This window comes from Sapajus apella, unplaced genomic scaffold, assembly GCF_009761245.1.
Source record: "Sapajus apella isolate SASKATOON/1434 unplaced genomic scaffold, GSC_monkey_1.0 scaffold139, whole genome shotgun sequence".
Lineage (NCBI taxonomy): Eukaryota > Metazoa > Chordata > Mammalia > Primates > Cebidae > Sapajus > Sapajus apella.
Window position 1 is genome coordinate 2195310 of NW_022437079.1, and position 27032 is coordinate 2222341.

The window sequence follows — 27032 nt, forward strand, 5'->3', positions numbered from 1 at the left end:
TGGGGAAGATCTGAGCCTGCGCCGCTGTTTGGCCCACCCTTTGTGGCAGTAGCCGTGGAGAGGGTTTTCCTGAAACGCGAGGGCCGAAATGAGGCACAGGACGCGCCTGGAAAACCGCATAAACTTTAATTAAAAAACGGATTCAGTTTCCAAGCGCCGCCTCTCCGCCCCAGCGGCTGCCCAGGCCTGCCTGTCTTCACCACCGCCGTGGGCAGGGCTTCCGCTTAGCGGTCTTCTGACGGCGACAGCCCGGTGACTTGGGCACTCGGCTCCTCTGAGAAAGGGGCTCTTTGTGTCTTGGATGGCCTTCAGCCCCGGGCCGCACCTAGGGTTCAGACCCATCACCTAGCGACAAACCCAGGCTAAGACTTGATGAGCAGAAATCAGTACTTGGCTGTCCTTGGCGCCTCTTCATCTAGGCTTTCCCGATCCCCAAATAATCTTAGAGTATTGAGGAATTCTTGGTGTCTTTGTATTTTGCCTTATGCAAATGGGTTTCCTGGGCAGGGCTTTTCAAAGTGGAACTTAGTGGCAATCTTTCATTTAGCACAGATTGAATGCCCTTTGCCCCTTTGGAAACCTGGGAGGTTCTCCAGGAGAGGTAGAGTGGTCGGCTTCCCTCCTGCTTTTACCTGAACTGACTGATGTTGAAGAGTGTTCTGGAACGCTGCAGCATCGGTGCAGACGCAGGGCAGAGGGGAACCTTGGCTGCTCTGTGTTCAGAGTTTACCACGGAGGGCAAGGTGCATTCAGCCCAGGAGTTAGATGCCACCCTTTCCGGTTGCAGAAGATAGCCCTGCTTTGGGGTTAAAGTGGGTGGCACTGATCCTGCCAGGACTCGGTTTATGGCTTCTAGCCTTCTGCTGGCTTGGCCTTCTGCAGTGGAAACATGGATGTCCCTCAGTTGGTACTCACGGAAGAGATCTGCTCACTTCTTTCCCAACTGTGGCCCAATGACACAGAAGAAGGGCGTCCCATGCGTCCCCACACTGTCTTTACCACTCTGTATTGCCATTGGAATGGTATGTCTACTTGTCCATGTTCCTGTTACCTTTGTTGAGTGCTAGGACTGTATTTTTGCCATTTTTATCACCAAGGTCTACCGTACAAAAAGGATTAAACAGGCCTGCTGCGGTGATTCACACCTCTAATGCTAGCACTTTGGGAGGCGGAGGTGGGCAAATCACCTGAGCTTAGGAGTTCAAGACCAGCCTGGGCTACATGGCGAAAATAAAATATACAAAAGTTAGCCAGGCATGGTGGTGTGTGCCTGTAGTCCCAGCTACTCAGGAGGCTGAGGCAGGAGAATTACTTGAGCCCGTGGGCAGAGGTTGCAGTGAGGTGAGGTCAAGCCATTGTACTCCAGCCTGGGCAACAGATAGAGACCTTGTCTCAAAAAAAAAAAAAAAAAAAAGAAAGGAGTAAATGGATACCCTGACTTCCCCATTTTCGCCCTGGTGGAAGTGCCATATTATATTTTGGGAGCATCCAAGCTCTATGTTTACTGGTGGCATTTACTCAGGTCCAAGTGACCAAAGCTAGTTTTGCATACTTACGGCTAGTGAGCCTGATTCTGGCACTGGAAAAATAGCGCCTCCCAGCCTTCTTCATTGACAATGAATAGGGGTTGATGGCTGCTGGCTCTCCTGTCCAGTTGAAGTTCTTGGGCTGCAGATGGCACCGGGGAACATGTGGGATTGCAGCATTCATGCTTAGCAGGGGCCCTAAGATCCTGGGGATTGATTCATGGGGCAGAACTGGATGCAGGAAATGAAAAGGGCCCCGCTCTTTGGCAGCCCCTCTTAGAAGCACCAATAGAACCAGACTCACAGACCTCAGTTCTTGACTGCCCAGCCTGTCCTAATGAAATCTAGGCTAGAGGAGAAGAGCAGTCCCTTACCACATGTTTATTATGTGAGTTTGGATGGAGCACTGGAAGAAGGAGGTAACTGGGAAAAATCTCTTCTAGGCCATGGTCACTGTCTAGCCAGATACTCCTTTGGCGTTCAACAAAAACAGAAGACCCAACAGGTTTGCTGCTAGCCCAGGGAACAGTGAAAGCGGCAGCTGTTTTGTTGGCCCAAGACTGTTTACTTATCTCCCATGAGAGCCAGGGCACTGGCAGTGCTAGGGAGAAAATAGTACAGAAGCCACTGAGGGTGGTGGCCGTGATATTTGTCAGTCATGAGTGTGGGGTTATTTTGAGAGTAAGTTTCTTGTCAATGAGAGGGTTTGGAGCTGCACTTTTCTGGATGTCACACCTAAAACAAAGGAGCTTGGGAATAGACGCAAAAGGAATCAACAGACCCTCTCCCAAGGCCCCGCCAGCGCACTCTGCTTTCCCAGTCTCCACTGACAGACACCATCACACAAGCCTCCTTTGGTGAGGCCACAACCATGTGCTGGGACAACAGCCCTTGTTCCCTTTTCCTCTGGGAGGCTTCACGGGGACCCTCACCCGACACTCATGAAGTTTTTTCTGGCCCTGGGGGCCAGGGTGCTGCAGGCGGGTGAGCTGCTCTACAATACCCAGGCTTCGGATGAGCGTCTCCCTTTGTAGCAGGGCCTTCAACCGCTCCAGCTCTTCCTCTGCCACAATCTCTTGAGGCCTCATGGTGTCCAGCTGTCCCGGCAGCAGCTGCAAGGTACATGAGACATAAATGCAGGATCTCCAAGGATGAGTCCTGAACCATGGCCCAGGATGGCTGCAGGCCTCCTGCCTGCTCTACCCTCATCCCTTCCCCGACCCAGTGCAGTTCCTTTTGCTCTCCATCCTCCCCTCTTCTTCCAAAGGGCCACATTCAATTTACTGATTAGAAACCCCCCTCTCTCTCATGCAAAGGGAGGAGAGGACAGCAGAGATTCCCCTCTCTACTTGTCCCACCCCACTTTCCTGCAGAAAGAGAAGAGCCACAAAACCCCTGACACCTGTTTCTCCCAATTGTGGTTCCTGTAAACCAAGCGTGTGGAAAGGCTCTGGAGCCCTGGCCTGGGCCGGCTCTTCTCCCCAGCGGATTCACCCTGGTTCTGGTCCTTGGCCTTTTGCCTCTTAGTGCATGAGTTCTCCTGCTGTTCCTGCTTCAGGCGGATCTCCTCCAGTTGCTGCCTGACAAGATACAGCAGCTTCAGACACGAGGGAATTGGTGTTGGGGAGAAGAGGGGTGAGGAAAAATGGAGATAGGGAAAGAGTAGGAAATTACAATCTGTTCTTTAGACTGATGGGAGAGCAATGAGCGGGAAGATAGGAAACCTAAACTGAAAAGAGCCACTAAGAGTCGGATAGGATTATAACCCCATTCCTCCTTCCTCAAGTGTCTGGCTTCCCTGCTGGGGAGCAATGCTGCTGCAGGACTTGTCCCCACCTAGGTGTGCAGAGGAGAATGTCGGTCATAGTACCTGGCACACTCCTCTCTGGCCTTGGAAGCAGCAGTCTCCTGGAAGAGGGAGCCATTGTGCTTGAAGAAGCGGGCATACTTCTCCGTGTCAGGCCCAGGATAGATGCGCCGATATTTTCCCAGGTGGGAATCCTCATATTGTTCCTGGTCGAGCATTGCCACTTGGGATGGCTCAGTTTTTTCTTTCCTATGGAAAGCGAGCTCAATGAGTGAGAGGAGGGCTGTGGGGATGTTCAGTAGGGAAAGGAAGACTGGCTGAGCTTTGGAGACACTCCTGCTGGCTTCTTGACCTCCCGGGCCCCTGCCTAAGAAGGGAAAACTGCCAGACCAACTTTGGCCAGCCGCACATGTGTGCAGCCATGAAAATAGGCTTGACTTCCAGAAATCTGATTTTCTTTTCTTTTTTGAGAGAGTCTTGCTGTGTCACCCAGGCTGGAGTGCAGTGGCACAATCTTGGCTCCCTGTAACCTCTGCCTCCCAGATTTACGTAATTCTCCTACCTCAGCCTCCCAGGTAGCTGGGTTTACAGGCATGCACCACCACGCCTGACTAATTTTTATATTTTTAGTAGAGACAGGGTTTCATCATGTTGGCCAGGATGGCTTCAAACTCCTGATGTCCAGTGATACACCCACCATGGCTTCCCAAAATGCTGGGATTACAAGCGCAAGCTACCGCACCTGGCCTGATTTTCATCACTACTCATAATTTTCTTTATGAGTAGTGGAGAGGGGTCTACTTGTAAGCTAGCACTCTGTTATAGTCTTTTAGGTTTCTGACTGTAAAAGTAACATTATTTGATGTAAGCTTTTCATTAAAAAAAAAATGTGGCCGGGCTTGGTGGTTCACGCCTGTAATCCCAGCACTTTGGGAGGTTGAGGCGGTGGATCACTTGAGGTTGGGAGTTTGAGACCAGTCTGGCCAACATAGTGAAACCCAGTCTCTACTAAAAATACAAAAATTTGGCCGGGCATGATGGGTCGCACCTGTAATCCCAGCACTTTGAAATGCCGAGGCAGGCAGATCATGAGGTCAAGAGATGGAGACCATTCCAGCCAACGTGGTGAAACCCAATCTCTACTAAAAATACAAAAATTGGCTGGGCACATTGGCTTACACCTGTAATCCCAGCAGTTTGGGAGGCCGAGGTGAGTGGATCACCTGAGGCCGGGAGTTCGAGACCAGCCAGACCAACATGGAGAAACCCCGTTTCTACTAAAATACAAAATTAGCTGGGCATGGTGGCGCATGCCTGTAACCCCAACTACTCGCGAGGTTGAGGTTGAGGCAGGAGAATTGCTTAAACCTGGGAGGCAGAGGTTGCAGTGAGCCAAGGTCACGCCCTTGCACTCCAGCCTGGGCAACGAGAGTGAAACTCTGTCTCAAAAAAAAAAAAATTATCTGGGTGTGGTGGCATGTCCCAGCTACTTGGGAGGCTGAGGCAGGAGAATTTTCTTGAACCCAGGAGGTGGAGGTTGCAGTGAGCCAAGATCGTGGCACTATACTCCAGCCTGGACGACAGAGTGAGACTTGTCTCAGAAAAAGAGAAAACAAATAATATATGTTCATTACAGAAAATTTAGAAGAGCAGAAAAGATAAAGCCTCCCATAATCTTATTATGCAATTAGGATGTTGATTATGAGCACGGATCTAGGACAGGAGGACCTTCTGACTTTGAATCCTGGCTCTGCCACTCACTAGCTTGTGCTTGCTTGCTTTTTTTTTTTTTTTTTTTTTGAGACATTGTCTCACTCTGTCCCCAGGCTGGAATCCAGTGGCACGATCTCGGCTCACTGAAACCTCCCCCTACTGGGTTCAAGCAATTCTCCCGCCTCAGCCTCCCGAGTAGCTGGGACTACAGATTCGCACCACCACGCCCAGCTAATTTATTTTTTTTTTTTATGGAGTCCCGCTCTGTCGCCCAGGCCGGAGGCCAGAGGTTGGGCGACAGACAGTCCCGCTCCATCGCCCAGGTGCCTGGTCTTGAACTCCTGACCTCAGGTGATCCCCCTGCCTCAGCCTCCCAAAGTGCTGGGATTACAGGCATGAACCATTGCACCCAGCTGCTTGCTTTCTTGCCTTTTTTTTTAAATGAAAATGAAATCATACAAGAATATTTTTATTTTGTTTTTAATTTTTTTTTTTTTGAAACAAGATCTTACTCTGTCACCCAGGCTGGAGTAATGCAATCTTAGCTCACTGTAACCTTGGCCTCCCAGGCTCAAGCCATCTTCCCACCTCAGCCTCCCAAGTAGCTGGGAACACAGGTGTGTACCACGACACCTGGCTAATTTTTGTATTTTTTGTAGCGACAGGTTTTGCCATGTTGGCTAGGCTGGTCTCAAACTCCTGACCTCAAGTGATCCACCTCCCTCCACCTCCCAAAGTGCTGGGATTACAGGCATGAGCCACTGCACCTGGCCACCACAATATTTTTAAATGGCTGCCTAATACTCTAGCATACGATTGTATTTTGTTTATTTAGTCCAGTACTGTTCAAGCATTTTTGCTTATTGAAAGACACATTTTGGTCTGGCCTAGTGGCTCACATCTATAATCCCAGCACTTTGGGAGGCCGAGGCAGGTAGATCACCTGAGGTCAGAAGTTCGAGACCAGCCTGGCAAACATGGCGAAATCCCGTCTCTACTAAAAATACAATTGGCTGGGCATGGTGGCTTGTAATCCTAGCACTTTGAGATGCCTGAGGCAGGTGGATCACAAGGTCAGGAGTTCGAGACCAGCCTGGCCAATATGATGAAACCCCGTCTTTACTAAAAATACAAAAATTGGCCAGGCGTGGTGGCACGTGCCTGTAGTCCCAGCTACTCAGGAGGCTGAGGCAGAAGAATTGCTTGAACCCAGGAGGTGGAGGTTACAGTGAGCTGAGATCGTGCCACTGCTCTCCAGCCTGGAGACAGAGTGAGACTCTGTCTCAAAAATAAAATAAAATACAACAATTAGCCGGGTATGGTGGTGCATGCCTGTAATCCCAGCTACTTGGGAGACTGAGGCAGGAGAATCACTTGAACCAGGGAGATGGAGGTTGCAGTGAGCTGAGTGAGACTCCATCTCAAAAAAAAAAAAAAAAAAAAGACACACATTTTATGACCCTCAGGCACACAGTCCAGTCTTGTGGGAATAGCCATCGTATTTACAGTCCTACTTCACTCCCATTCATCATGCAGACATCTGAGTGCTTAGGATGGGTCAGGCCCTGCTGCGCTCATGGGGAATCAAACACACACTACCCCTGCGTATCGGAATGCAAGTGGGCAGGAGCACTGTGATCATAGTGATAAGCAGACATCTACTCAAACTCATTTGTATGTATCACTAACAATTTACAATTTTAGTATCGGTAACCAATCACCATGTTTGTAACTCATTTTACAAAGAAAACAACAATGGGTGACCACACAGATGTAAACAATTCTCTATTATTGAATGACTAAACTGTTTTCTGTGTTCCTTTATTACAAAGTTTCTCAGGAACTGGTTTCTAAAGGAGCTTTGTTAGAAAAGCAAACCAGCAAATCAAACCACAGAAAGCTCCTTATGTGCTAATTTGAGAATGGCTCTAAAATCCATTGCAAAGCAGGGTGCAGAGAATGTGAAAGTTACGCCTCTTGTCTCGGTGGGCAGGGAGAAAAATATTTGGTATAAATACGTATATCTATTAAAAGCATACCCTCTACACATGATGGAATGTTGTTGGCTCCAGGGAGGAAAACTGAGTAGCTAGAGAAGGGAAGGAGAAGACTATCCTCTGTATTTTTAAGATTTTGAACGTTATCTGTGATATGATATTTTGTTTGTTTTTGTTTTGAGACAGTCTTGCTCTGTCACCCTGGCTGGAATGCAGTGGCACGATCTCGGCTCACTGTAACCTCCGCTTCCTGAGTTAAAGTGACTCTCATGCCTCAGCCTCCTGAGTAGCTGGGACCACAGGCGCTCACCACCATGCCTGGCTTATTTTTTTTTTGGTATTTTTAGTAGAGACGGGGTTTCACCATGTTGGCCAGGCTGGTCTCAAACTCCTGACCTCAAGTGATCCACCCGTCTCGGCCTCCCAAAGTGCTGGGATTATAGGCCTGAGCCACTGCATCCAGTTTTGATTTTTTTTTGAGATAGGGTCTCTCATTCTTTTGCCCAGGCTGGAGTGCAGTGGTGCAAACACGGCTAACTGCAGCCTTACTCTCCTGGGCTCAAAACCTCAGCCTACTGAGTAGCTGGGAATACAAGCATGCCACCATGCCCAGCTAATTTTTTATTTTTTAATTATTATTTTCTTTCTTTTTTTTTAGAGACAGGGTCTCACACGTTGCCCAGTCTGACCTTGAACTCCTGAGCTCAAGCAATCCTCTTACCTCGGCCTCCCAAAGTGCTGGGATTACAGGCGTGAGCTACCACGTCTGGCCAGCCCTATGATTTTTTAATGCAAATATGAATGTATTATCTATGCAAAAGGTTGTTTTTAGTAGCCAGTCAGGCCCAGGCCACGTTCTCCATCTAAAGAAGGCCTTTTACTCTCAGGAAGTAAACATGAAGAACTGAACACATGCCAGGCGCCTAGCACACCTAGATTCTCGTGGCTGTTGGTGGCACTGGAAAAGCCGCTCCTTGACTCGCCACTTCTCTTCCTCCATCACCTTCCTTTTGTCACAGGCCCGGAGGTTGACAAGGGTCATAGCATCGCAGAGAAGTGCATCCTTTACCTCTTGATCAAGGCGTGAGTCCGTGGTAAAGCTTGGAGAGTGATTTACCTGCCAGGAGGAGTCATTATACACCCCTTTCCTCAACCGCCTGAGCAGGTGGTGGCCACCTGCAGGCATACCTAGAGGGTCTAAGATATTCCTCTCACATGGCCTCAGCCAAAGGGGCCCGGATGCTCTGGCTTCCAAGGCCACAAAACTCTGCCATAGCTATCCCTCCAAGTCACAGACATGTGAGAGCAAATCAGCCTGCCTGCCTCTGTGGACAGTGTGTCCCTAAAGGCTTACATTAGGTCACTGGGGATCCAAAACCTGCATTCCTATGGTAGAAGCCAGAAACCACCAAGATTTGACTCAGCAGGTCAAAAAGGTAGAGATCTTATGGCTTCTGCAGATTCCCACCCACCCCAGGGCTTCTGCGTCTCCCATTCTGTGTCTCACCACCTGAGTATACCCCTGCCCAGGTGTCCTATTCAAGGAGGCCTCTGGACCTTGGTTTTGCAAAGCCTAGGAGATAATCCTCACCTCTAGCAACCAAGGCTTCAACTTGTGGTCCAGCAAGATGTCAAAACCAAGGATCTCAAAACAGGCACATGTACCTCCACTCAGATACTGGGGGAAACAGGTTCGGTAGTTGTGGCGAAGAACAGGATGGGCTGAGATGATGGTTTTGATGATGATGTCCTCGATGTCCCCCCACAGCTCTCCAGGGTTGTAGCTGTGCTCTTGCAGCCAGATGTTGAGTGTCGACAGCTTCCTGTGAGGCCCAGTGCTCAGAGGAAGGCCAATTTATAGGCCACTGGGGCCAGGCTGTAGGCAGGAGGCTCCCTCAAACTAACCCTAAATGCACACCCTGGCTCTGAAGGGCTGCTAGCAGTTTGGACCAGGGACTAGTTATCAGGGTGGGGCTGGGGCTGCATTTAGTGCTCCAAAGTGCAGGTGCGGGACAGGGTCTATAAAGGCTGAGTTTCCCTGGGCAATTAGCCTCCCAAGAGCCAACTTGGTTTCATGGGCTACTGGGACTATGGGGTTAAGGGGCTGAGGAAACAGGAGAAAACGGGAGGGATTACCTCTTACTGCTCACAGCGCCATCCCGGACAAAATTCTCATTGTGTTTGTTGATAGCATAGTTGGTCAGGTGCATGCAGACATTGTCCTGTGGAGAGAATGGCCCTGTGGTCTCAGACTGTCTGCATGCAGCCATCCTCTCCAGCCCTTCATTGCCTTGTTACTCCCCACTCCTCCCCAGGATCTCTCATCTGTCTCTCTCCACCAGAGGGAGGGTTAGCTTTTCTGGACGATCCTGGGCAAGAGGGCAAGCTGGACTCCTCCGAACGCTGACCTTTTCTCAGTCACCACCCACCAAATGCTCCCCTCCCAGCCAGATGCTGCAGCTCTCTCTGGCTTTATTCCTTGTTCTTGGGTGACGGTGACAAACCTCTCTACCGTGTTTCTCTCTCTCTCTCTCTTTTTTTTTTTTTTACAGACGGGTTCTTGCTACGTTGCCCAGGCTAGAGTGCAGTGGCTATTCACAGGCGCGATCCCACTACTGATCAGCACAGCAGTTTTGACCTGCTCTGTTCCCGACCCGGGCCGGTTCACCCCTTCTTAGGCAAGCTGGTGGTCCCCCGCTCCCGGGAGGTCACCATATTGATGCCAAACTTAGTGCGGACACCTGATCGGCATAGCGCACTACAGCCCAGAACTCCTGGACTCAAGCGATCCTCCAGCCTCAGCCTCCTGAGTAGCTGGGACTACAGGCATGTGCTGCCACAGCCGGCCCTACTGTGTTTCTCTAAAGAACCTCAGCACTCACGGCAGTGGAAGGGAAGAGTGCTTCCCAGCCCCCTTACCAGGTTGTTATGGCTGGGCTCCACATAGGGCGTGGTTGCAAAACGGGCCAGGCCCTCCTCATACATGAAGATCCGGAGAGGGTCACAGGATGTGATCAGGACGTAGATTCGCATATCAAACTTGAAGCCATCAATGAGGAAGGGCTGGGAGCATGCAAATCCATGAGGGAATAACAACACTTTTCAAGTGCCTACTATGTGCTTCATATACACAGCTCATTGAATTTCCATAACAACCAAGTAAAATAGTAACTGTTATTACTCCCACTTAATAAATGATAAGAGGCCGGGAGCAGTGGCTCACACCTGTAATCTCAGCACTTTGGGAGGCCAAGGCAAGTGGATCATGAGGTCAGGAGTTCAAGACCAGCCTGGCCAAGATGGTGAAACCCCATCTATACTAAAAATACAAAAATTAGGCCAGGTATGGTGGCTCACACCTGTAATCACAGCACTTTGGGAGGCTGAGGTGGGTGGATCACAAGGTCAGGAGTTTGAGCCCGGCCAACATGGTGAAACGCCATCTCTACTAAAAAAATACAAAAATTAACTGGGCGTGGTGGCAGGGCACCTGCAATCCCAGCTACTCAGGAGGCTGAGGCAGGAGAATCACTTGAACCCGGAAGGCAGAGGTTGCAGTCAGCTGAGGTCGTGCCACTGCACTCCAACCTGGCACCTGGCAACAGAGCGAGACTCTGTCTCAAAAAAAAAAAAAAATTCAAACATTAGCTGGGTGTGGTGGCAGGGCACCTGCAAAACCAGCTACTCAGGAGGCTGAGGCAGGAGAATCACTTGAACCTGGAAGGGTAAGGTTGCAGCAAGCCAAGATTGCACCACTGCACTCCAGGCTGGGCAACAGAGTGAGACTCCATCTCAAAAAAAAATAAATAAAAATAAAAATAAATAAATAAAATAAATGAGGAGACAGAAGCACAGAAAGGGTAAGAAACTTGCCCCAGGTCACATATCTGGGAAGTGGAAAGCTGAGATTCAACCCCAGGCAGGCTGGTTCTGAACCCTGGCTGGATACTGCCTCCAGGAAAACGGGTCTAGTGGGAGGGGTAGAAGCTTAAAACCAGCTTCCTCTCTGGCTTCAGGAGAGACGAGGCAGCCCAGTGCTGGGGGTTGGGGGAGGCTGATGGTCCTGAGGCATCCTTCACCTTGGAGATGTATTGCTGGCAGATCATATGCTCTCCTGGCTTGATCTCTCGGGGATTTCGGGTGATGAAGATGCCACGTCCCTGACAGCCACTGTCTGGCTTGCAGATATACGTGCGGGCTTTTCGCTGACGACTGTAGGACTGGAAGTCCCCATAGCTATGTGCAGAGAGGGCCTGGTCAAAACGTTTCTGTGCATCATGGCTGGCCCGGGGCCCCACGGAGCTCTTCCTGCTATCTAGTCCATGCTCTTCGTGGAACCCTCAGTCTCAGACCCTCTTTTCTTTGGCCCGCTGAAACTTTTTTCCACTTCCATCCCTCTGAGACATTCCTAGGTCACAAGGCCAGAGTCTGGAGAGAACTCAGAGCGACCCTTTTCCTCCCCATGGTATCTCAGTTTGGGAATGAGCCCACTCACTCTGCGGGGAGGCACCAGGTGCGGGGGAAGATGTTGTACTCAGAGGGGTAGAGTTTGTGCATGCGGTTGAGGTTCCGAGCCAGCAGATCTTTGCGACAGATTTCTGTCATGCCAGGGAAGTGGTTGATTTTCTGAAACACAGCCAGTTAGTTATTCTAGCCCCAGAGTAAGTGGCAGTTCCTAGAGGAGGATTGGGAAGGTCAAGGGAGAAGTCACAGTGGAGGTACGCACTGCACCAAGGACCCCAAGGCAAAAATAGGAAGATTCCCTAAGGCAGGTGAGCAACCCCTCCGTGGCCTCTACCCGACACACACGCCCACACCGAGCTCAGCAAATGAGGGGCAGCAAGGAGGGATGTACCAGCCAAGACTGTGGGCCTTCCAGCCACCTTCCAACATCCCTCAGCCCACCAGGCCTAGTTCTAAACCAACAGCTGCTGCTCCATAGCACAAAGCAGACAATGAGACGAAAGCACTTCCCAAAAGACACAAACGAGAAAAGGAAACTAAGAACCAGCCTCAAGGAGTGTGGTGCTGTGGTGCCATGGCACCCAGAGAGCATGTGGCATCGCCCAGGTGCCTGCCAGAAACCCCCAGCTGCTCTATCCTGTGGGATGAGAGGCAGCATCTGAGATGCCACCAGGCAAAGAGCAAATAATGAGATAGGATGTGCCCACCAGACATTTCCTTCAGGTAATTCCAGGGACCCAAGAGGAGAATCCTTCCACTGGAAAAGAATACCCTGGGGGCGGTCTTTCCCGTCTGCACAGGGGGACAGTCACAAAGAGCAGGCTAAATGCTCTTTTTTTTTTTTTGAGATGGAGTTTCGTTCTTGTTGCCCAGGCTGGAGTGCAATGGCACAATCTCAGCTCACTGCAACCTCTGCCTCCTGGGTTCAAGAGATTCTCCTGTCTCAACATCCTGAGTAGCTGGGATTATAGGCATGTGCCACCATGCCCGGATAATTTTGTATTTTTAGTAGAGATGGGGTTTCTCCATGTTGGTCAGGCTGGTCTCGAACTCCCAACCTCAGGTGAACCGCCTACCTTTGCCTCCCAAACTGCTGGGATTACAGGCGTGAGCCACCACGCCCAGCCTGCTAAGTGCTCTCTTAGATACCCTCCCTAACACTGAGACTACCGGCTTTCCCAATCACTGGCTGCACTCACTGTATGAACTGAGTACTTCTGACCCTCGACGTCCTAACCAAGGGATATTTGCTGCCCAGGGCTGTTCTTGAGGATTTAATGTGGTAATAATATGAAAGCACTTAACACGGGGTCTGTTGAACAGACCCTGTACCCCCAACTAATTTTTGTATGGTCAGGCTGGGCGTGGTGGCTCACACCTGTAATCTCAGCACTTTGGGAGACTGAGGCGGGTAGATTACCTGAGGTCAGGAGTTTGAGACCAGCCTGGCCAACATGGAGAAACCCCGTCTCTACTAAAAATACAAAAGTAGCTGGGTATGCTGGTGCGTGTCTGTAATCCCAGCTACTTAGGAGGCTGAGGCAGGAGAATTGCTTGAGCCTGGATCCCGAGGTCTCCTAATGGATGTGGAATGCTAAGCTGAGTTGCTGAGAAGGCTGGATCATTCAGCTGGCCCTGCTGGTAGCTCTGAAGCTGCCTTCCAGTATTCTCCCTAAGACGGGCTCCCCCACCCGGAAGAGGGCCAGTTACATATAGATGCCACCAAGCAAAGCGCAAATAATGGGACAGGATGTGCCCACCAGACACTTCCTTTGGGTAATTCCAGAGACCTAAGAGATCTTTCCATTGCAAAAGAAAACCCTGGTGGGGGAGTCTTTCCTGTCTGTACAGGGGGGCAGCCACAAAGAGTAGCAGTCTTGGGTATCTGGGCAAGGAGATGGGAATAGTCATTCTGGGACGCTAGTCCTGTAGGCTCTTAGGCCAAGAGATTGGTACCTGAAACCTCTTCATTTCCATGACTCGGTCCAGCGAGACAGCGCAGTCTGTCCAGTACACACTCCACTCTTCCTCCTCCCCCACCTCCTTCAGGCCACACATGTGGGCTGCCCGACGCACTGCAGAGACAGGGAGTTCAGTGGTGCCAGCACGTACACCAGCAGCAAGCCCTGGAACTGTGGAGCTGGGTCAGCTGAGGCACACACCTGACCCAAGGACAGGCTGAAGATGGAGGTAGTTCTCGCCTCAGCCCTGACTTCAGTGACCACATGGCAATTTCAAGTTCTTGGGGGCTGTCAGGGCCCTTCCAAAATACCTGGCAGAGAAAACTAGAGCCTGGTTCTTTTGTTTTTGGTTTGTTTTTGAGACACAGTCTCGCTCTTGTTGCCCAGACTAAAGTGCAATGGCATGGTCTCAGCTCACTGCAACCTCTGCCTCCCAGGTTCTAGCAATTCTCGTGACTCAGCCTCCCGAGTAGCTGGGATTACAAGCGGGCACCACCACCACTGGCTAATTTTTGTATCTTTAGTAGAGATGGGGTTTCACCATGTCGGCCAGGCTGGATCTCGAACTCCTGACCTCAGGAGATTCACCCGCCTTGGCCTCCCAAAGTGCTAGAATGGCAGGCGTGAGCCACGGCGCCCGGCTGCTCCTGTCAGTCTTTTCTCAATCAGGGCTGTTTATGGCTTGGAGAGCTGCCTATAGGTAGGGGATCACACTGGCACTTCATACTCCACATTTGGGATGGTCCCTTACACAGATGACAGAGGGAATATTAGGGGAAGGACCTAGGTGGCCATTTTTTTTTTTCTTAATTGCTGAAGCCCCTTCAAACTGTCCTTGAAAAAACTGTTTTGGCTGGGTGTGGTGTCTCAGGCCTGTAATCCTAGCACTTTGGGAGGCCGAGGTGGTGGATCACCTGAGGTCAGGAGTTCAAGACCAGCCTGGCCATCATGGTGAAACCCCATCTTAAAAAAAAAAGAAAAGAAAAAAAAACTGTTTTAACCTTGTTTGATCTCTGGTAAATTAATCAGCCCAAGGGGATGGCATGGTGGCTCATGCCTGTTAGCCAAGGGCTTTGAGAGGCTGAAGTGGAACACTTGAGCCCAGGAGTTCAAGACCAGCGGAGGCAACATAATGAGACTCTGTCTCTACAAAAAAAAATCTTAGAATTAGCTGGGCAGGCTTGGCGTGGTAGCTCATGCCTGTAATCCCAGCACTTTGGGAGGCCGAGGCAGGTGGATCACCTGAGGTCAGGAGTTCAAGACCAGCCTGGCCAATATGGAGAAACTCCGTCTCTACTAAAAATATAGAATTAGCTGGATGTGGTGGCACTTGCCTGTAATCCCAGCTACTCAGGAGGTTGAGGCAGCAGAATTGCTTGAACCTGGGAGGTGAAGGTTGCAGTGAGCCAAGATCACCTCATTACCCTCCAGCCTGGGCAACAGGAGTGAAACTTCATCTCAAGGAAAACGAAATAGGAATTAGCTGGGCATAGTGGTGCAGGCCTGTAGTCCCAGCTACTGGGAGGCTGAGATGGGACAATGGTTTGAGCTATGATCGCAATACTGCACTCCAGCCTGGATGACAAAGCAACACTCTGTCTCAAAAATAAATGAATACAATCTGGGAAGGGTGGGGCAGTGGTGGCTCTTGGACATATTCTTTTCCTGTTTGCTAACTGTGGAGACACCCTCCCTAACACTGAGACTACCTGGAACAGCAGTGTCTCAGCTGCCAGCATCTGAGGCAGAGGACACCTAGGAAGTTCAGTGCAGGTTCTAGGCAAGCCTGCCAGGGCCCAGGGGCTGGAAGCCTGTTTGGGGGTCCATTCCAGAGGAAGAGCAGCTGCAGGCGCCCTCTTAGACACCACAGTGTGAGCGACGGGCCGGGTGCTTACCGCTCTCATACTTGCAGTTGGTCAGGTTGATGGCCAGGGATCTGGAATGCAGGAATAGCATAAATCAGGCAGGGTGGGAGGGAAGGACAGACACCCAACAAATTCACAACCCAGTTCCTTTTCTCTAGATGCCACTTGAAGTAAAGACCAGGATGATATGAACAGGCTGGGATTCCAAAATCAGTCAGCCTCAATGGTTCTGAATTTTGTTTTTGTTGGGTTAATAATGTTCCAGGCTTTCCTGTCCTCTTTCATAGGCTAAAGGGAAGGCCTTAGATCCCAGCTCCCCCAAATGCTGAAGGGAGGCCAGTGGGTGACTCCCTGGAGCTGGGCGGGGAGGGGATCCAGGGAATGGTTACCTGCGTTTCCGCCTTCTCTTCCTCCTCCCAGCTTCTAAGTTGCCTGTGTCAACTGGGGCTATGACTTTCTTCGGAATTTTTGTGGCTATAATGGGTGAGGGAACCCCATTTTTGAAGGCCTTATAGTCAGCTTTTAAGAGAGCGTGCTGTGAAGAGCTAGAGAGGATGGTAGCTTCCTCTTTCACACACTTGTCACATGCCTTTTCCTCAACATAGTGTTCCTCTGATTCGGTGGTCCTACAGGTACTCGGCTCCATCCTCTCAGATTCTGAGGGGGGTGGGGAATGAAGTGTATATCAGACCTCCCTCAGGCCCCGGCTCGTCATTCCACCGGAAGGACCTTCCTGCTGTTACAAGGGAATGTTGCTGTCCCTTCAGGACAAAACAGTCTCACTGTGGAATGGGATGTATCTGGGTAGGTGAGGTGTGTGGGGGTGGAAGATGCCAGTGATGTGGATTCCCTGATGATAAGCCCCAATCATCCAGGATCACACTGGGTCATACAACGCACAGGGGTGCTTTCAGGAGCTGGACACAGATGGTACGGGCCGTGAACATAGCTCTTTTGTTCCTGATTGGGAAGGAGGATGGCTGGGAGCGCTGGGGGCACCATCCCTTTAAAATACAGCTGAAGGCGGAGTGCGGTAGCTCATGCCTATAATCTCAGCACGTTGGGAGTCTGAAAAGGGTGAATCACTTGAAGTCAGGAGTTCGAGACCAGCCTGACAAACATGGTGAAACCCCATCTCTACTGAAAATACAAAAATTAGCCCGGCGTGGTAGTAATGCTGCCTGTAGTCCCAGCTACTCTATTCGGGAGGCTGAGGCAGGAGAATCACTTGAACCTGGGAGATGGAGGTTGCAACGAGCCCAGAGCACACCACTGCACTCCAGCCTGGGTGACAGAGGGAGACTCTGTCTCCACAAATAAATAAAATAAAATACAGATGAAGACCAAAGGCCTCCTAGGCTGGCCAGGATTCTTTTTCCGCACGTGTACACACGGGCCAGGCACGGATGGCTTAGACCCTTTGGGCTGTGATGGCGGAGACTGCCCACCCGTGGTTCGGAGGAGAGCGGAGGGGCTGCTGGGTCCTCCCCTAGCTGCCTGGGGCTGGACTCAGCTGACCGCTCATGTCCCCTCTTCTCCCGGGTCCAGTTCTCCCTGGGCGTTTCTGGTCGTCCGAAACCGCCTCCTCGTTTCACAGGACTGGCTGTCCCCACGATCGTGAGGGGGAACCCGCTCCCCCGCAGGGGTTCAGTCCTAGCTCCGAGATCCAGGCGGCCTTGGCGGCGGCAGGGGCAGCACCTACTTAAGCCGGTGCCACCGCCGCCGTTGCCATGGACACGAGGGCGGCCCTCATTGGAGAAGCGTTCTGGGGGCGGGGCCTTCCCGCAGACGTACCTACTTAGAGGGGGCCAATAGCGTTTGCCCTTTGGGGCTGGCCGGCCTCTAGGCCAGATTCCTCCGGTGCAACAAGGGGCTTGCAAGCCTCCCGCTTCTAAGCCAGTTCTCACTGCACTCCCATCTTTTCCTAAACCCCGGGCCAAGGAATTTGGTCAAGCATATGTTCAGGACAAATAACTGTTTGCCTTTCCTCAATTCTTTTTTTTTTTTTTTTTTTCTGAGAAATGGGCTGTCTGATTCACAGACTTCTTGATCTTTCCTCAGCATATGACACTCTCATATGAGACTCTCCTGGCTAGGTGTGGTAGCCTACATCTGTAATCCCAGCACCTTGGGAAGCTGAGGCAGGATGATCACTGGAGGCCAGGGGTTTGAGCGCAGGCTGGGATACGGCGAGACTCCATCTCTTTAAAAAAAAAAAAAAAAAGAAAAAAGAAAAAAAGAAAGAAATGTTCCTCCCTCCTCCTGGAAATGTTCTGGAGTCACTTGACTTTCAGGACCCTCACTGTATCAACAATTTAGTGTTCTAGGGACTGTTCTAGGACCTGGACTACCATTTCTTTAATTTTTATTTTTTTGATGGGAGTTTCCTTCTTGTTGCCCAAGATGGAGTGCAATGGCACGTCTCGGCGCACCACAGCCTCTGCCTCGCAGGTTCAAGTAATTCTCCTGCCTCAGCCTCCAGAGTAGCTGGGATTATAGGCATGCGCCATCACACCGGCTAATTTTGTACTTTTAGTAGAGACAGGGTTTCTCCATGTTGGTCAGGCTGGTCTTGAGCTCCCAACCCCAGGTGATCCACCCACCTCTGCCTCCCAAAGCGCTGGGATTACAGGCGTGAACCACTGCACCTGGCAGACCTGGACTATCATTTCTTGCCTAAATTGCCACCATTCAGCAACCTCTTAATTGGATTCCCTGATTCTATTCTTCACTCTATCCATCCTCCCCATTACAGCATAAGTATTCTTCCTAAAATGCAAAGCTGTTACTCCACATTAAGTATCCGTCAAGGTTTCCCATGAGAGCAAGTCTAAACCCTCTCGGTACATGAGGTCCTGCATGAAGAGTTAAGTGAAGAGGCAGGGAGGCTCTGGGTCAGCACTTCCTACCATCCTGGAGTACAAAGGGCCTCTACATGTTCTGTACTTGGTGGAAAAACCTGCACTACAAATCTTCACAAAGCATATGCATGGCTGAGAAATACCACCAGGAAGAAAAGCCATTTGATTTTCCCCCTTTTTTATGGAGAAACATGTATGGGTCAGGAAAGGCTTTCCTCTAAACATCAGTCCTAGGGAGAAACTCAGAAAATTCTGATACTTGGCTCACCACTTTGGACACAAAATCCACTTTGCTGTAATGGTCATCTGAACTCCCTTCGAGTGAGCACAAAAGCAAGCAAAATTAAGCGCAATACTGGAGCTTGTATATGCAAAAGCTTGTAAAAAGCACTAAGCAAAAATGACTGCAGTTTGCCAGATATGAGGGTGGTCAGCATTTTCTGACAGAAGGTTAAACTGCTCTTCTTATACAATGGGTTATGGATGCATATTCTGCTTCATCCCAGGGAGACTCTGTAACATCCTTTGGGATGTAAAACCTCTCATGAAAACTTGATACTAAGGCTTTATACAAGCCTGGAAATAGGGAGCCAACTACCTGAAGGCCTAAGCCAGGGTTGGGGCCCACATTTTGGGAGACAGAGAAATCAAAACCCCTGCTGGGAGAGCCCATTCAGCCAGCAGCCAGCACCCACCTCTGTGAGCCCCCTTTCACCCTTACGCTGTGAGCAGGGATCTCATTCCTTCAGGATGTTTGAGCAAGGAGTGGTGGTGGTGATCATCTCTGTTGAAAGCTAGACCCAAGAATTTTTTTTTTTTTTTTTTTTTTTAAGACAGAGTCTCACTCTGTTGCCCAAGCCGAGTGCAGTGGCGCAATCTGAGCTCACTGCAACCTCTGCCTCCTGGGTTCAAGTGGTTCTCCTGCCTCAGCCTCCCAAGTAGCTGTGACTACAGGCACATGCCACCACGCCTGGCTAATTTTTTGTATTTTTAGTAGAGACAGGGTTTCATTGTGTTAGCCAGGATGGTCTCAATCTCCTGACCTCATGATCTGCCTGCCTTGGCCTTTTATTTTTTTCCTTTGAGACTGAGTCTTACACTATTGCCCAGGCTGGAGTGCAGTAGTACGATCTTGGCTCACTGCAACCCCTGCCACCTGGGTTCAAGCGATTCTCATGCCTCAGCCTCTGAGTAGATGGGATTACAAGCGCCTGCCACAATGCCCAGCTAATATTTGTATTTTCAGTAGAGATGGGGTTTTACCATGTTGGCAGGCTGGTCTCAAACTCCTGACCTCAAGTGATCCACCTGCCCTGGCCTCCCAAGGTGCTAGGATTACAGGTGTGAGCCACTGCACCCAGCCAACCCAAGACTTTTTTTTACATCTGCTGTCTAACAGTCAAGGGAGCTCAAAGGAAAATGGGATTTCACACACACACACATACTAGAGTGTCTACTGACTGATTCTTCTGGAGCCAGTGTGGAAATTTCTAGAGTAATAGGGCAGAACAAACCAATGAGATAAAAAAATTGCCCACATTGACTCAGATGCAGATGGAGGAATGACTGAGCTCTGGATTTTATGTCTACATCAACAGGAGCTTCTAAAGTGCTTGGGAGCGACCGCAGGAGGGATAGCTGAGGCTCAGGGAGGGCGAACTGTTGAGGACAGCACTACCCTCTATGGGAGCCACTGACTGGAGAGGAAGTCACAAATGCACGTTGTCCCAGCTTAGCGTCTGGTATCTGTGCTGCAGTCCTGACTCCAGCTGTCTGACCTCGAACAAAGTACGAACTGTCAGTCTCTCTTTTTTTAAATGGGGGTATTAAGAGGACTTGGGCCACGTGCAGTGGTTCACGCCTATAATCTCAGCACTTTGGGAGGCCGCGGTGGGAGGCTAGGAGTTCAAGACCAGCCTGGGCAACATGGCAAGACCCTGTCTCTACAAAAAAAATAGCCGGGTGTGGTGGTGCATGCCTGTGGTTCCAGCTACTAGGGAGGCTGAGATGGAAATACTGTCTGAGCCCAGGAGGCTGAGGCTGCAGTTAGCTGTGTTCATACCACTGCACTCTAGCCTGGGTGACAGTGACCCTGTGTCAAAAACAAAACAAAACAAAAATACGGCAGCAAGGCATGGTGGCACCCTAGCACTCCGGGAGGCTGAGGTGGGAGGACTGCTTGAGGCCAGGAGTTTGACAGCAATCTGAGCAACATAGCAAGAACCTGTCTCTACAAAAAAATTAAAAATTAGCCAGATATGATGGAGCATGCCTAACGACCCAGCTAGCCAGGGGGCTGAGGTGGGATGGGGCTTGAGCCCAAGAGTTCAGGTCTGCAGCGAGCCGACTGCACCACTGCACCCCAGCCTTACAAAGCAAAAAAGAAAGGAAAAACAGGAAGTGCACCGGGAAAGCTGTGAGGACGCTGTTTTTCCATCGGATGATGTCAGTGAAGAGCATTCAACTCGGTGTCGGGGATAGCTGAAATCTCGGGGTGGCCGGGAAAGTGAAGGAGTGGGGCATTTGGATGGAGTTGGGTTAAATGTAAAGAAGGGATGAAGAAATAAAACTGGTGGTGAGCAAAGGGGAATACCAGAGAGGCTGAGAGCAGAATGGCAGCTCAACACTGCAGGCACATGCACTTTCACCTTGCTAACATTTGATATCAAAGGAAGACAAAGTCCAAACACAAAGTCAGGAATGTGTAACTCTCACACACACTCCTTTTTTAATACCCGTGGGGGATGACCAAGAATGGGGAGAGGTAGCAGATACATCCATGAAGTCTTATTCAGTAGAATTATTCCAGGCTTTCTCCCCTTTAAAGAGACCATTGTCAGCTTTCTTTATCCTTCTTAGTCTGAGATAGGTGAGAAGGCAGCCATGAAAATGTTCAAATGACCATGATGGGCAGTGCTCTGGAAACGGACTTATCGGGTAGAGAATGAACACATTGGCCGGGCGCGGTGGCTCAAGCCTGTAATCCCAGCACTTTGGGAGGCCGAGGCAGGTGGATCACGAGGTCAAGAGATCGAGACCATCCTGGTCAACATGGTGAAACCCTGTCTCTACTACAAAATACAAAACATTAGCTGGGCATGGTGGCGCGTGCCTGTAATCCCAGCTACTCAGGAGGCTGAGGCAGGAGAAATTGCCTGAACCCAGGAGGCGGAGGTTGCGGTGAGCCGAGATCGTGCCATTGCACTCCAGCCTGGGTAACAAGAGCGAAACTCCGTCTCAAAAAAAAAAAAAAAGAAAAAAGAAAAGGAAAAAAAGAATGTAAATATATCCAGAAGTATTATTGCTCTTCCTGGGCCATCAGGGCTACCAGTGCAGCCTGGACCTCTTCTGCCTGGGCTGGGGGCAGCAGACAGTCCTGAATGAGGGCCACAGCCGCTGCCTCTGTCAGGCTACTGAAGTCTTGGGAGGTTTTGACAGGGAGGTGCCCAGCTAGTTCACAGAGGGCAACATTGAAGGCCTCACCTTCCTTTATCCCAAAGCTGGACTTACGGGCCCACAGAATGACTCGGACCCCTGTGAGGGCTGAGGAAGGTGACGTCTTTCCTGGCGGAGCTCCCCGGGTCACAAACAAGTTATGTGCAATCTCATGGTTAGTGAGATAATCAGTGGCCCGACATACCCTGCTTATCAAGGCCTCCAAGTCAGGCCCTGGCCCCCGAGAGTAAAAGAGGAAGCCGGGAGCGGGGAGGCCCTGGAGCAGATGCAAATGGCCTCCAGGATCCAGGGGCGCACTTGGCGCATGCTCCACGGGCAGTCTGTGGGCCAGATAATAGCCATGCAGGTGGAGGTGGTTCACCGAAGCCAAGCCTCCCAGGCTGTTGAAGCCGACACGGAAGCCCGGGTGTAAGCTCAGCAGCACAGCCTCGACCCCCATCCTCAGTGCACCCCGCAGCAGGCGCTGGGGGAGGCCCCGGGCAGGCTCAGGCACCAGCAGCACGTGGCCCCACTCCAGGGGGCTGACATTGATCACCACGAGGATGTCTTCTTGCAGGAGCGTCCCTGGGAGATCAGGCTCCCGGCGCAAACAGAAGAGAACTTCTCCCGGCCGGATCTTATTGAAGTTGAATTGCTCAGGGTCAAATGCCTGCCTCACACTCCTGATGGTCTGTGGGCGCCTCCTCTGCACACCGCGCTCCACATTCAGCTGAGCCACAAAACCCACAGCACCAGGGAGGATTTGGGTCTGTAGATCCCGCAGGCGGTAGCGAAACAGCCCCAGCTCCACCCGCTGCCTCCAGGCGGAGCAGAGTGCAGCATCGAAGGGAGACTGAGGCAGAGCATGCAGAGTGCCAGGTGCATTCTTTGGCCACTGAACCCCTTCTGCCACGAGATCCTTCTGCCCATAAACAAAATCAGGAATGGCTTGCCTTTCCCAGTCCTCCTTGCTTGGAGGTAGCAAATAGGAAGTTTCGTTTGAATCATGTGGAAGAGCCATAGAGCTGACCTGAAATAATCATAAAAGGTGAAAAATACATGATGGTAACCCATGTCCAGGGATTTTAACTTTATATTATTTATTTATTTATTTGAGATGCAATTTCACTGTTGCACAGGCTGGAGTGCAGTGGCAGTGATTTCCGCTCAACCTCTGCCTCCTGGGTTCAAGTTCCCACCTCAGACCCCCTGGCAGCTGGGATTACAGGTGTGCACCACCACACCCAGCTAATTTTTTAATTTTTAGTAGAGACGGGATTTCACCATATTGGCCAGGATGGTCTGTTGACCTCATGATCCAACCACCTTGGCCTCCCAAAGTGCTGGGATTACAGGGGTGAGCCACTGCGCCCAGCTGAGTAAACTTTTTTAATGGAGAAAAAAGATAAAACATAATCCTTTGTTACAATGCCTAAGGAAAGATCATAATTTATGTTTCACTTTTTTTTTGAGATGGAGTTTGGCTCTTGTTGCCCATTTTGGAGTATAATGGTGTGATGTTGGCTCACTGCAACCTCCATCTCCCAAGTTCAAGCAGTTCTCCTGCCTCAGCCTCCAGAGTAGTTGGGATTATAGGCATGTGCCACCACGACAGGCTAATTTTTTGTATTTTTAGTACAGACAGGGTTTTTCCATGTTGGCCAGGCTGGTCTCCAACTCCTCACCTCAGTAATCTGCTTGCCTTTGCCTCCCAAAGAGGTGGGATTAGAGGCGTGAGCCAACCCGCCCAGCCTCCTTCGTTTTCACACATAGATGGATCTTGACTTTTTTTTTTTTTTTTTTGAGATGGAGTCTTGCTCTCTTGCCAGGCTGGAGTGCAGTGGCGCAATCTCTGCTCACTGCAGCCTCTGCCTCCCGGGTTCAGCGGGGCCTAGAGGCACGTGCTACCACACCCAGCTAATTTTTTGTATTTTAGTAGAGACAGTCGTTCACCGTGTTGCCCAGGCTGGTCTCGAACTCCTGAGCTCAGGCAATCCGACCACCTCAGCCTCCCAAAGTGCTGGGATTACAGGCGTGAACTACTGCATCCCGCTAGATCTTGATTTTTTTTTTTTTTTTTTTTTTTTGAGACAGAGTTTCACTCTTGTTACCCAGGCTGGAGTGCAATGGCGCGATCTCGGCTCACCGCAACCTCTGCCTCCTGGGTTCAGGCAATTCTCCTGCCTCAACCTCCTCAGTAGCTGGGATTACAGGCACGCGCCACCATGCCCAGCTAATGTTTTGTATTTTTAGTAGAGATGGGGTTTCACCATGTTGACCAGGATGGTCTCGATCTCTTGACCTCATGATCCACCCACCTCAGCCTCCCAAAGTGCTCGGATTACGTGCCCAGCAGAGATCTTGACTTTTTAACCAATCTTCTTTATATAGGTTATAGCTAGTTTCATTCTATTATACACAATGTGGCAATAAACATCCTACACACTCATATACTCATCATTGAACACATCATGTTTTCATTTTCCTTTAAAATAAAATCCTAGTACACCACTGGGTCAGAGTAGGTCCATGGCTCAGGTTTTTGTTTTGTTTTTGGTACAGACAGGGCCTCACTATGCTGTTCAGGTGGTCTCAAACTCCCATGGCTCAGGTTTTGGAAATACACCATCAAACTGCCCTCCAGAAAACCATACCTGAGTTCCAGTGTAGGAGAGTGCTCAGGGTTTCACGATAACCACTTTTGTGGGAAAAGCTTTTCCATGTTCTATAGTGATTCCAACTGGTCATGCATGGAAACATTTGGGTGAGGATGGCACCAATGTGTCTGTCAGTGCCCAGGGCTAACCCTTCAAGGGGGAAATTAGTGGCTCCCTTCATCTTCCACTGGCCTCCTGCAGCCTGAGCCCAGCAGTGTCAGGGAGAGGGGCCTGCCGCTGGCCCAGACAGGATGTCACTTCAGTCCAAGCTTGGGTTCCGTCAGCTCTGCTCGGTTTTACCACTGTATCAAGAGTTGATCAGGTACAAAAGGGACAATATGCTAACCAGATTCACCAAGGACCGACAGATGATTCAGACCACCTATTTAACAATTTACAATGAGAAATGTGCCAAATGGCACAAAAGGTTCTTGCTGGCTGGTCAGTGTACAAAACCTATCAGGAAGCAAAATGAAAACCAGAAGGTTGTTCCCCGAAGGGTTAAGAGCCCACTGAGGTGGCTGAGATATCTAGATCACAGCTAGTCACCAGGCACTAAGCTGATTCCCCTATCTTCACTATAAATAGATAAATAGATACTTACTATCATGTAGTGCAGGTATTCGCCTTGGCTTGTAAGAGACAAACAAGGTCCCTATTCCTTTTTTTTTTTTTTTTTTTTTTTTGAGACGGAGTTTCACTCTGGTTACCCAGGCTGGAGTGCAATGGCGCGATCTCGGCTCACCGCAACCTCCGCCTCCTGGGTTCAGGCAATTCTCCTGCCTCAGCCTCCTGAGTAGCTGGGATTACAGGCATGCACCACCATGCCCAGCTAATTTTTTGTATTTTTAGTAGAGACGGGGTTTCACCATGTTGACCAGGATGGTCTCGATCTCTTGACCTCGTGATCCACCCGCCTCAGCCTCCCAAAGTGCTGGGATTACAGGCTTGAGCCACCGCGCCCGGCAAGGTCCCTATTCCTAAGGAAGTGTAGTACAGGAGACATAATGACAGCTTCCTGCTTTTTGCCTCAGCTTTTACTGACAGAAGACCAACTCTTTCTTGGACTGAAATAGCCTGCTATTAACAGAAAAATGATCATGTTGGGATTGCCCTACAACTTAGTTATCTTCTTTTTTTTTTTGAGACAGAGTCACTCTGTTGCCCAGGCCGGAGTGCAGTGGCACAGTCTCAGCTCATTGCAACCTCTGCCTCCTAGATTCAAGAGATCCTTGTGCCTCAGCCTGCAGGGTAGCTGGAATTACAGTTGTGTGCCACCATGCCTGGGTAATTTTTGCATTTTTAGTAGAGACAGAGTCTTGCCACATTGGTCACGGTGGTCTCAAACTCCTGGACTCAAGTGATCCACCTGCCTCGGCTTCCCAAAGTGCTAAGATTACAGGCATGAGCCACCGTGCCCAGCCTTGAATATTTCTACAATGATGGAATGCATGTGTTAATACAATGGGTCTTACTAGACAGACACATGCTGCCAAGGAGAAGCACTAGGTATTCTTAAAGTGCAAAGTAGATTCCTAGCCAGTGTACAGAGTCAGGAAAGGCTTCCCTGAGAATAAGATGGAAGAGGGACTCACAGCCCATAATGGCTGAAACACAGAGAGCCAATAGGAGGAAGGTCTGTAACAGAGGGCCAGGATTTGGGTTTTTAACCATTTAATGGTTATAAGCTGAGAATGACACGCTCAGATTTAGACTTTACATAGATGAGCAACTATAATGGATTGAAAGGATCAAGAGTTAATCCCAGCCTGACCAACACAGCCTCCACTTCCACCTCCTAGCAGTTTGGCATCCTTACCTTTTGCAGTAGAAAACATTCATTCATTCATTCATTATGCATTTGATAATATTTAGTGAGAGCCTACTATGTGCCAAGCATTGTCCTAGAGGTTAAGAGGGGACAAGAGCAAACAGGTCAGCTTTGGTCTCTATGGCCTAGAGCACACAGTCTAGGGGTGAGATGGGGTCAAAGGATGGCATGTCAGCTGGAATGATGAGAACAGCAGTGGAGAGCCTTGAAAAGTGCCTTGGAGCCGGGTGCGGTGGCTCACGCCTGTAATCCCAGCACTTTGGGAGGCCGAGGCAGGCGGATCATGAGGTCAAGAGATGAAGACCACCCTGGCCAACATGGTGAAACCCGGTCTCTACTAAAATACAAAAATTAGCTGGGCATGGTGGCGCGCCTGTAGTCCCAGCTACTTACTTGGGAGGCTGAGGCAGGAGAATTGCATGAACCCAGGAGGCAGAGGTTGCAGTGAGCCGAGATCCCGCCACTGCGCTCCAGCCTGGCGCCTGGCGACAGAGCGAGACTCTGCCTCAAAAAAAAAAAAAAAAGGAAGAAAAAGAAAAGACGAAGAAAAGTGCCTTGGACTGGACCGATCACCTTCAAAACGCCGGAGCCCGGACACATCATTAAAACCCTCTGGACTTACGTATTTCCACCTTTGTAAAATGGATACCTACCTTGCAGTCGAAGAAAACTATGCACAGTGCTTGACATCCAGTGGGTCCTCAGTAAACAGCCTCAGAAGGAAGCAAGGTTAGGGTTACTTCTGGAAGAGGCGGCTTGGGGGCTGCCACAGGTGCCGCGATTGCCTGATAAGGTCTAGAAAAGTCCTTGCTGGGCAGAGGGGCAGCCGAAGACCCCGGCCACTTAGCGAGTCTCCAGGTTTCCTGGAAACGTCAGCTCCAGTGACTTCTCAGATGCCCCTACAGGACTCCACCC

The 27032-nt window shown here is 50.3% G+C and overlaps 2 protein-coding genes and 1 long non-coding RNA gene across 7 annotated transcripts; 1 reads left to right on the forward strand and 2 right to left on the reverse strand.

The window, feature by feature from the left end:
- Nucleotides 1-109: 109 nt before the first annotated feature.
- Nucleotides 110-26907, reverse strand: LOC116540345 (tubulin polyglutamylase TTLL13P-like). 3 transcript variants are annotated; one of them, XM_032263826.1, is made up of 16 exons: nt 26771-26859; nt 15723-15990; nt 15364-15404; nt 13464-13582; nt 11539-11669; nt 11123-11279; nt 9963-10106; nt 9180-9265; nt 8635-8866; nt 7976-8160; nt 3397-3582; nt 2929-3106; nt 2459-2638; nt 1557-1668; nt 633-876; nt 110-325 (listed from the first exon to the last, which is right to left on the reverse strand). In XM_032263826.1, the coding sequence occupies exons 1-16, from the start codon at nt 26805-26807 to the stop codon at nt 130-132; spliced, it is 2496 nt and encodes an 831-aa protein (XP_032119717.1). In that variant the 5' UTR covers nt 26808-26859; the 3' UTR covers nt 110-129. The 3 variants fall into 3 exon arrangements, with proteins under 3 accessions (XP_032119717.1, XP_032119718.1, XP_032119719.1); XM_032263827.1 differs by lacking the exon at nt 15723-15990 and having other exon boundaries at nt 26771-26907; XM_032263828.1 differs by lacking the exon at nt 633-876 and having other exon boundaries at nt 184-325.
- Nucleotides 21482-26900, reverse strand: GDPGP1 (GDP-D-glucose phosphorylase 1). Of its 3 annotated transcripts, none has more exons than XM_032263831.1 (2): nt 26771-26900; nt 21482-22659 (listed from the first exon to the last, which is right to left on the reverse strand). In XM_032263831.1, exon 2 carries the CDS (start codon nt 22648-22650, stop codon nt 21493-21495), a length of 1158 nt encoding a protein of 385 aa, XP_032119722.1. In that variant the 5' UTR covers nt 22651-22659; nt 26771-26900; the 3' UTR covers nt 21482-21492. The 3 variants fall into 3 exon arrangements, with proteins under 3 accessions (XP_032119722.1, XP_032119720.1, XP_032119723.1); XM_032263829.1 differs by lacking the exon at nt 26771-26900 and adding an exon at nt 24532-24940 and having other exon boundaries at nt 21482-22664; XM_032263832.1 differs by lacking the exon at nt 26771-26900 and adding an exon at nt 24529-24940 and having other exon boundaries at nt 21482-22661.
- On the forward strand, nt 24803-25501 carry LOC116540348. Its single transcript, XR_004264403.1, has 2 exons — nt 24803-24937; nt 25257-25501. It is a non-coding gene; the product is annotated as an uncharacterized LOC116540348 (long non-coding RNA).
- Nucleotides 26908-27032: the final 125 nt, after the last annotated feature.